At 54.2% G+C, this 10,031-nt stretch overlaps 1 protein-coding gene across 5 annotated transcripts; it reads right to left on the reverse strand.

Moving 5' to 3' along the window:
* Positions 1-571: 571 nt before the first annotated feature.
* On the reverse strand, positions 572-9,225 carry FANCG (FA complementation group G). 5 transcript variants are annotated; one of them, XM_027670371.1, is made up of 12 exons: positions 8,467-9,225; positions 7,592-7,785; positions 6,816-6,969; positions 5,543-5,673; positions 5,048-5,194; positions 4,094-4,254; positions 3,783-3,849; positions 2,997-3,334; positions 2,788-2,843; positions 2,093-2,230; positions 1,107-1,230; positions 604-821 (listed from the first exon to the last, which is right to left on the reverse strand). In XM_027670371.1, exons 1-12 carry the CDS (start codon positions 8,651-8,653, stop codon positions 704-706), a joined length of 1,815 nt encoding a protein of 604 aa, XP_027526172.1. In that variant the 5' UTR covers positions 8,654-9,225; the 3' UTR covers positions 604-703. The 5 variants fall into 5 exon arrangements, with proteins under 5 accessions (XP_027526173.1, XP_027526172.1, XP_027526169.1 ...); XM_027670368.1 differs by having other exon boundaries at positions 1,062-1,230; XM_027670370.1 differs by having other exon boundaries at positions 6,801-6,969.
* Positions 9,226-10,031: the final 806 nt, after the last annotated feature.

A 10,031-nucleotide genomic window follows, 5' to 3' on the forward strand; every position in this document is an offset into this window, starting at 1 on the left:
CAGTGCTAAGAGGCTTCAGCAGCTACTGCCTCATGCTTCTCCTGAGCTCTGTCATGTCCTCTCTCCTAACTCATCCTTTGCCAGCAGCTCCCAAACATCCCTTTTATCTTGTGGGAGGCAAGGCTTGACAAAGGCTCAGATTATGTGCCAAGGGACCTTTCTCACCTGAAATGAGCTGCACCAAGCACTGGGCAGGGGCAGGTGTTTCTTCACCCCTGATCATTTGTTACAGAGGGGCCACAGATTTGGGACACACCAGGGACACACAGGCACATGTCCGGACCCTGCTCCCATGTGAAATTCCATGTGGAATTTAGACCTCAGAGCTGTGTGCTTCAGCCAAAACCCCTTCTCTGGGCTCCAAACTGCAGCAACTGAGCAAAAGGCCAGGACACAAAGCAGAGATAGGACAGAACTCCAGGTCCCTGGAGCCTGGAGCACAGAGCTGGCACAAAGGATGAGGATATCTCTGCCCTTGATCTCCGGTACACCCCGGGTACAGCTCCAGGCAGCAACAAGACCATGACTGCAATGTTTCCTTCTGGAAAAACAGCACAGAAAAGCCTAAAACTAAGTAGAGCTGAGGCTTTTATTAGAAAAGATGATCTGTTTCAGTCCTTTGGGAATCAAGTTTTATCCAAGAGTAATTCTGAGTCTTGAAAGAGTGATTAAAGGCCTCGTGCCAGCCCAGAGACTGACCAGGTCAGCTTGAGGTGTCCTGGGCTGCTGTCCCGAGGTAATCCTGTACAGTGCTGGCAAGAGTTTCACTGTGTGGGAACATGGCCTGCTCCAGACACGAAACCAGGTACAAAGGGAGGGGCCTGAAAGAGAAGGGGACATGTCTGACTAGGAAGTTTGTTCTGCAGAGCCCTCTGCTCTCCGCCAGCCTCTGCCCCCCCCATCTGGCTCCACACGAGCTCTTTTGTGCCCTGGGGAGTCCCTGCAGAGCCAGAGCCCGTGGCCCCTCAGAGCAGCTGCAGGGAGAAGCTCCTCAGACACATCTGAGGTGTGGGCACAGGTGAGGAGGAGCTGAGCTAAACTATCACCACAGCCTGACACGCCATTTGTGCTGCTGGAGGTGAAATCCCACCCTTCTCTCTACACACCTTCCCTTCCCTTCCTGCTCCCCTGGGGAGCTCTGGGACAATTTCTGCCACTGAGCAGCTGCCTCCTGCTTTCGGTCCAGTTTCCACAAGGCCTGCACCAGGTAGGAGGCAGCAGCTGGGTCACCTGCAAGACATGAAGGAGGATCAGCCCTTAGCAGGGGAGGAGCAGGTCCTCAGCACTCCTGTGACCTGCAGGGTGTTGCAAAAGGAGCTTAGAAGCCAGACAAGGTGGGTGAGCGTGAGGAAAGCTGATGTAATATGGAGGAGACTGTCTTGCTGTGTCACAGGCTCTAATTAACCTCGGGGCTGGCAGCCAAGGCAGACAGATGGCATCATCCCTGCAGCACAGCGTGCCACACCTCTCCTTGGACACAGGTTGGGATTTTCCCTGCAGGCATGTCTGCACCCCCAAAGGGAGGGAGCCACTGTCAGGACTGGGACCAGCAGGTTTGGCAGATTCTGGTGAAGCTCACACCTTTGCAGCACAGCCGGAGCACTAACAGGAGAGATCACCCTGGGAGCAGCACCAGCCATGCCTTGGCTGGGCTCGAGACATGTGTACTGCCCTCACAGGCTTTTATACTGCCAGGCATGGACATGCTGCTTCCTCAGATGGAGCACAACTCCAGTTCCGCTGCTCTGGGAAAGCAGACCTGTCTGGGAGAAAGTTGGCTGTACCAGGCTGGGGTTGGGGCAGGAAGAGAAATTTCCAAGCTGTCTCAGGGCACAGGTTGTTGCCAGGGTTCTGATATACTCTTCTGACAATAGTTTTGGTCTGTTTCTCCAGGGCAGTGAGCTGGCCAGGCCCCACAGAAGCATCTCTAGTATGTAACATTTCTAGTGGCCCTACTGTAGTCTTTGACACCCAAGTAAGTGTGGTCTAAAGCATAAGGACTTCCTGCTGAAGACAGCAAAGCAGGCCAGGACAAATTTGTGGAAATCCCCTCTGTTCCTCACCAAAATGAGGAAAAGGAACAGCCTCTTACCTGGAGAGATCTGCAAACCATGCTGGAAATCCAGCAGGGCTTCTTTGTGCCTCCCCAGCTCCAGAAACTGCGTACCTCGCCCGATGAGAGAGAGCAACCTGATTTTCTGGAGCACCTCCACCTCTGGCGGGACATTCTCTGCCACAGAAAGACACGTGCACCTGGAGACAGCATCTTCCAGGCATTCCCTCCCTAGTCCCAGCAGGCTGAGCCAGGTTAGCAGTCAGGACAAGCCAAAGATTTACTTGGGCCGCTCATCTTCCAGTTCCCCAGACAGATGGCAATGCTCAGCCCCTCTGCCAGGCTGGAAAAGGCCAGGAGGCAGCAGAGGGGGAGAGTGAAGAATGCCAAGAGCTCAGAATGTTACATGGCAGTGGTGATCAGTGACCTCAGCAGCAGCCCGACCTTTGTCTGCCCATCTGCACAACTGGCACAAATCTTTTCCCTGAAATCTGAATTGGAGAAGCTTCCTAGTTCACAGCCCATTCAACTGTTGCCTAGACAGTGAAGAAGGAGGCAGAGTTGAGGCCAAACCCTGCTCCAACGAAACCAGCCAGGCTCTTCAGAGGATTCAGCATGGCACAGAGCTCAGCACTCTGGGACAGAGGTGATGCTGGGCTCTCCACCTTGCTCCTGTACCCACTGCTGCCAAGCACATGGATCCTGATCCAGCCTGGCCCCACACAGGTCCTCACCTATTGGTTCAATGCCAGGCCCATGAAGCTGGACTCGCAGGAGATCGCTGAGGCACCTGTGGGAGGGAGGAGGAGGAGGTTTGGAGCCACTCCTGGGCTGTCAGGAGTGTTGCCAGGCCAGCCCTGGTACAGTGCTGTGCTCTGCCCTGGCCCTGCCAGCCAGTGCTGCCTGCTGGGGAGGCTCCTTCTTCCCAGCGAGGCTTCGTCACCTGCTGAACTGCGTTATGGCCTCCTTGCTCTTGCCCAGCTTGGCCCATGCCCAGCCCTGGTGCAGGTATCCAGCTGTTCTCCAGGCAAGGCAGCACAGACTCTCCTTCTTCTGGGACAGGAGTTCCCCCGCCAGCCCTGCCCCTGGTGATGGGCACTCTGGCTGCTCCAGCCTCTCCTCCACTCGTAACATCCGTGGGATCAGGTCAGTCGTCCGTCTGATGACCTCTTCGCACACGGTTATGGCGTCCTGGTGCCTCCCAGCCTGCTCCAAGGCGGATGCTGCTTCCAGGAAAACCTCTGGGATCCTGGGTAGAGTTGAGCTACCATCCAGGGGCACCTGGGGAACAAAGGCAATGTCAGTGCTGCAGAACTGCAGCGCCCAGCCAGCCAGAGCAATCCCACCTGGGAACACAGAGCTGCTCCCAGCAAAGCTCAGGCCCACTCCCACAGACACTGGAGCCTGGGAGAGCAGGCAGAAGCTGTGAAGGACTCACAGCTCAGCAGAGTCAAAGCAGCAAATCCCTACTCTGGAAGTGAAGGACATCCAAAATCAGGCTGACAGCTTTGGGGGGAAGGGGAAGCTATTTCTCCAAACAGCAGTAGCAAGTGCTCTCTGGTGTGAATCCAAAGGCAGACGTGCCACAAGTCAGGGGGGCCAGTTTCTTTTACATCTCAAACTAGACACTGAAACCTGGAGTCCAGGGATGACACCTGGGCCCAGGCCTTGGGATGGAGATTCAAACCTCATCTACCAAATCACCAAGGGAGCTCACCAGGACCCCTACCTGCTGCTGGAGACCCTCCTGAAGCAGAGCCAGAAAATCCAGGTAATGTTCCACTGCATCAGCCACCCTGCAACAGGGACAGGACACATGGTGGAAGGAGCAGAGGGAGCCCCAAAAGTGCCAGCAGCCAGGTGGAAGCTGGATTGCCAGCCCATAGGCTTTCCATGCACCACACTTGCTCTGGTCACAACCATCCATGCTTTGAGCAGACCTACAACAGCAGTACTGAACTGGACCATTTCCAGGAGCACAGGGAAAGCTGCAGAGCCCAAACAAGCAGCATCCTGCAAGCACACCAGAGGCACTGTTACCTCCCATCCTGGAGACACCGCTGTGCCAGCAGGTACTTCACTTCAGAGGGGTGGCAATGGCGAAGGAGAGAAGTGAGTGTTGGTGTGTGGACAAGCAGCTCTGTTTGGATTAGGGTATCGGGACTGGAGGAAGCAGCTGCTGGAGGTTTTTTTTCCAGAGCCTGTTAAAACAGGAACAGAGAATATGGTCAACACCATACTGGTCAAATCTCATGCAGCTGCAACCACTTGTCTCTTCTGGCATCTGGAGATGCACCCAGGTGAGCACAAGTTCTGCACATCACAAGCACAGCTACTTTTTCTCACAGCCACTTCCAGGAAGAGCCATCAGGATTACTCACACACAGATCAGGCAGACTCCTGATCTCCACATGGTGCCAGAAGATTTGCAAGATCACCCAGATCACCTCAGGTGTTTAGTTCAAGGTGCTCTGAGCTGCCTGGAACACCATCTCCCATTACATCCACAGACCTAGTTAGATCAGATCTCAGGTCATTCTAAGGAGAGAGATCCCTCTCCACAGCTCTGTTTGTACCTTACAGATTTCAAACAGCTAAAGAGATAACTCATTGTCTACCGCTGTTACCTGCTCTCCCAGGCAGGTTGATACAGCTAATGCACACCCCCTCAGAGCCACAATCTGGCTGTAAAGGCCTCTTTACTATCATATACTTTAAGAGACCGATACTTTCTGACCTGAGACTACAACCTCTTCTCCCAAGCCACCAAGAACACGAACTGGGACACAATATCTAGCCATATCCAACCACCAGGTGCTGAGCAGGAATTTCAGATCTCGCTGGGCTTCTTCCTGCCCACGGTCTGAAAGCAGCACCGTGCCTGGATTGCTGTAGCCTAATTTGGGGACCCCAAGAAACCAGAAGCCTGCTTGAAGCTCTGTGCAGGCTCTGCTGGGCAAAAAAACAATCCAGAACTAGAGGAATCAGACAAACCTCATAGAGCAGAGCCAGGGCCTGCAGCTCTGTATCAGTCTCTCCCAGTTCATGGTACACTGCTGCCGCGTGGGACAGGGCAGAGAGGCACTGGAAGTCGACCTGGAGGGCCCGTTTCAGGTGCTGAAGGGCTGTCTGAGGCTTGCCCTGGTTGGATGGAAAGAGATGCATGTTGCAAGCATATCTTTACTATTTGGTGGGATCCAGACCCCTGCTCTGCTTCCCCAGAGATCCCCACTAAGCAAGAGCAGCACTTCAGCCAAAGGCAGCCTTCCTCAGGTTGGTTTTTGATCTGTCTCTGCAGCCCTTTGTGCTCAGCCAAAATCCCTGCCTGGATTTTGCAGCCTGTCCAAGGAGGCTGGGGCCACGAGGGCAACTTCTGCTCAGGACCCTGCCACCCTGAAGTGGCCCAGGACCATGGAGAGGCAGTGTGGGCATCAGCCTGAGCTTCCCCACCCTGCTCTGAGATGCTTTTCCCCTCCCTGCTGTCGTTACCATTCGCTGGGCACAGCAGCCGAGGCAGGTGTAGATCTGAGCCAGGACTTTCTTGGAGCAGAATCCTCTTGCAGCTTCCTGAAGGAGGGAGAGGGCAGTGGGGAAGTTCCCAGTCTCCAGCTCCTGCAGCCCTAGGACAGACCCAACATCTCTGTGGCTCGCCTTTCTGCCCTCCCCGGTCCCCAAACAAGCATGGTGCCCTTTTCTTCCCAGTGCCATAGAGACCTGCCTGACCCCCTCCAAATCCAGCAATGCACAGCAGAATGGTCCCAAGCTGCCATCTTTGCTTTGATGGCACTGCAAGAGAACAAGTCACTCGATGGAAATGTCCAGCAGAAACAACAGGAGCTTTAAGCCAAGAAACCAAAATATCTGCCTTGGCCCAGAACAAGGACAGAGGTAGGTGCTGGGCAGGTTCACCTCCACATTCATCCACAGTGACAGAGGTGCAGATGGGGAAGCACACACACAGGATCTCAGAATCTTTCCAGCACATCTGGGCCACTTCCCAGCAGGATGCTTTGGGATCTTAAGACATTAATATTTATCACAACTAGTTATTCGCTTTTCTTCCAGTCCTCTTTTCAAGCTTCCCTCTGAGGCTGGTCTCACATACTCACATCTGCCACCTCCCTGTTGGAAGTGCTGGTGGCAGCCTTGAGCATTTTGGCTCTGGGTCTGTGGGCTGGAGCTCCTGCCCTGCCTCCTGGCAGGAAGGCCCCACACGAGCCTGAGCACAGTAAGGCAGGACTGGCTGCCCCCAGAGCTGCTGGGGTTGTCAAAACAGTGAAGGAGAGAAAACAACAAGTGGGACAGAACACAGCAGTCACATGAGATCCTTTGCCTGCTGTGACACCAGTCTACAACAGCTTTGTGTGGCTCTTGCAGCACCATAATCTGACAGGAACAACGTGCTTGCAACGAGGCACATGCAGGAAGACAGACAGAAGAAAGGAGAATCCTCACAAGTCCCCTGACAGCCTTCTGCTTTAAGATCACTGCAGGGCCCAGACACCTACGCAAAGTCACAGACAGGCAGCAGAGCCCTGTGACAGTGTGGAGAAAGGATCAGCTGGAGTAAAAGCAGGGAAGCTCTTAGAATATGGAATGGAAAAGTTGAAACTCAGAGGCTCAGCACAGGCTTCTTCCAAAGGAACAGCCCAGAAAACACCAAGGGCCAGTTTGCTTGGGAAGAGAAAGCATGATAAGGACAGGGTAAGGGGGTCCTGGGACTGGAGAGCAGTGGGAAGCTGAGTACTTTTGCCACACAAACCTTGCAGGAAGGCTGCTGCAGTGCAGAGGATCTCCTTCAAGTCCTCAGCACTCTGTAGCAGAGGCAGGCTGGCCCCCTCAGCAGGGACTTGCCATGTCTTCAGCAGGGACAGGATCTCATTCTGCCCCTCACTGCAGCAACCTCTTCCTGTGTCCTGTGAACACAAGAGGACAGAGAGCAGGGAATGCTGCAGGGAAGCAGAAAACACTGATCCAAGAGCACAGGGAAACACTAAACCCTTTGACATTGCTGTCTGCACTGGGAAGCAATGTCCTACCACCTACTCACTTCAGATACAACCCCGTCACTGCATTGACTCCTGCCTGGCCTGGGGCAGCACCTCCCCACCTCAGAGTGGGGTTCACCTCAAGAGGCTCCTGGCAAGGCAGATCCAAGTGCTGTTGGAATGCCTTCAGAAAGGTGGGACCCCTCAGCAGCCTCCTAATCAGCAGGAAGGTTCCTCTGCATCCAACTGCCCACAGATTGTTCCCTACAGAGTCTACAAGTCCATCTGCAGCCCCATTCCAGCCTGCCCAAATCTCCTGTCTCACACACAGAGGTCCCAGGGCCCCAACAGGCAGAATATTCTGGGATCCATTAACGCACTCAGGGCCATTAGGCTATGCTGGAACACCAGGGAGAGCATTACTCATGCTGACTGGGCAGCACTGATGGTTTCAGGTGTCCAAATGCCACAACAACATTTTGCAGAGTGGGTTTCATGACAAACACAATATTTATGCAGGCTCTGCCAGCGTCTGCCCATGTCCAATTACCTCAGCAGTGCTCAGGAGCCGGAAGAGGCCAGCAATGCTTCCCAGGCGTCCAGCTGCCAACCACCAGGCTGCCTGCAGGGCCCCCAGTCGGTGCAGAGGTGCCTGCAGCTCCTCCACTGTTACCTCCTGCAGCACCTTTTGCCACAGCTCCTCTGTGCTGAGATCCTGTCCACAGACCCCACAAGCCTCCAGAACTGAAAAAAAAAAACAAATCAGGCAAAAATACCCACAGCCATGAAAGCCATGAGACAAGATGGACACCCTCCCACAAGAGGGAAGAAAGCCTCAAGCAAGCATGGGCTCCTCGTAGCAAGGGAAGGAGTGGGGTTGCAGGGCTGGCCTGGCCTCAGCAGTACAGAAACCAAGCTCTCAGAGAATGGAGTTGACAGCAGCACACTCAGGAGACAACACACGGCTCAGAGCTACAACTCCAGTTCTGCCGAGTCCTCTTGAGGTCACTTGCCCTCGGTAAGCATGTACCAACACTGCAGATCCACCTCTGACCTGCAGCCTATTTCACTGGGTTTTCTTTGAAGCCAGCATATCATAATTAAGGAAAACATTTAATTTTCTACTGTCACCAAAGCTTCGCTTGTGACTTGGCACCTTACACCTTGAAAACTCTTGTTTCCCTTAAGACCTCTGGCCCATCCCTGCAGGGAGCAGCAGGCAGGCAGCTGCACATCATCCTTGGCCACAGGCCACCTCACCTCCAGCCCTTCCTGGTGGAGCCAGGTGTGCCTGCCCACTGCTCCCCCCCCTCTCCAGCCCTTCCAGGCAGAGCCAGGCATGTCTGCTCCCACCACATATCTCCAGAGCACAGAGAATGCTCCCCTCACCCCGAGGAGTCCCCATACAGAGGATCACCTCCTTACCCCTGAGGAGCCCCTGGCGTATTCCATCTGCTTGTCCCTCGATGGCAGAGTCGGATGCTCCCAAAGTGAAAAGCAGGGAGTTGTAGAGGACAGTGAGTTCCAGAGGCAGGGTAGGGAGCGCAACCGGCAGCCCTGTAGGCACAGCAAACCCAACAAGAAATTTAGCTGGCTGGGAAAAAACAACCATCCATTCTAAGGTGGCAACACCTGGCTTGGTGACAACGGAAGTGGCCTGGAAAGAATATTTTTTGTGATTGTGATTTGTGACTGTGGTGTGATTTGGGATTGTGGTGTGATTTGTGACTGTGGTGTGATTTAGCACTTGGCCACTGCCCAGAGACAGCACGTGTCACCAGTCCAGGTGCCAAGTGCTTTATACATCCATTCCCCAGCTATCCAGGTGCTGCAATCCTCCAAGACTGAGACCTTTCAGCTCTCCCCAAAGAACATCAATCCCTACGCTCTTCCAATACAAATCCACCCTTTCACACACGTTTCATACGCTGTGTCGCTCTCCTTACAGTATCCCAGAATGGGTCAGGTTGGAAGAAACCACAGTGGCTCATCTGGTCCAACTTGCCTGCTCAAGGTGGGCCATCCTACAGCACACGACACAGGACTATGTCCAGATGCTTCTTAAATATTTCCAGTGAGAGTGACTCCACATCCACTCTGGGTAACTTGTTCCTGTGCTCAGTCACCCACACAGTAAAGAAGTTCTTCCTCATGTTCAGGTGGAACTTCCTGTGCATCACTTTCTGCCCGTTGCCTCTTGTCCTGTTGCTCAGCACCACCGAGCAGAGCCTGGCTCTGTCCTCTGACATCTCAGATGCTTATAGATGTTGATGAGGTTCCCTCTCAGTTGTCTCTACTCCAGGATGAACAGGCCCAGCTCCCTCAGCCTTTCCTCAGAGGACGCTCCAGTCCCTTAATCATCTTTGTTGCCCTCTGCTGGACTCTCTGCAGGAGCTCCTTGTCTCTCTTGCAGTGAGGAGCCCAGAACTGGAACTCAGGCTGCCTTCCATCAGGCTCCCTCTGCACCACAGCTGTGGCAGGGAGCCCCTTCCCTGGCTTCCCACGGCAAAGATTGCTCGTTTTTTTCCAGAAACTCCAGAGCTCTGCCCAGCAAGATCAGGTGGAGGTTGGGGCTGGGCATTAACCCCTTGGCAGGCCTAGTTCAGCACAGGGCAGGGGGACTGTTTCACTCTGGTTTGCTTCCAGTACTGGGATGCTGGAGCTGCATCCTAAGGGACAATGGCCATAAATTAAGACACAAGAAGTTCCAACTCACCGTGAGGAAGAATTTATTTACATCGAGGGTGGCAGAGCACTGGAACAGTCTGCCCTGCTCCAGATCGGAATGTCTCCCTCTCTGGAGACATTCCAAACCCACTTGAATGCGTTCCTATGTCACCTGCTCCAGATGATCCTGCCTGGGCAGGGGGATTGGACTGGGTGGTCTCCAGAGGCCCCTTCCGATCCTGACAACTCCATCATTCTGCGATTATCACCTTTGCAGGCCCAATTCAGCACAGGGCAGCGGGGACCGCTTCAAACCCCTCCCG

Source organism: Neopelma chrysocephalum, unplaced genomic scaffold, assembly GCF_003984885.1.
Source record: "Neopelma chrysocephalum unplaced genomic scaffold, ASM398488v2 Primary Assembly neopelma1_96845, whole genome shotgun sequence".
Lineage (NCBI taxonomy): Eukaryota > Metazoa > Chordata > Aves > Passeriformes > Pipridae > Neopelma > Neopelma chrysocephalum.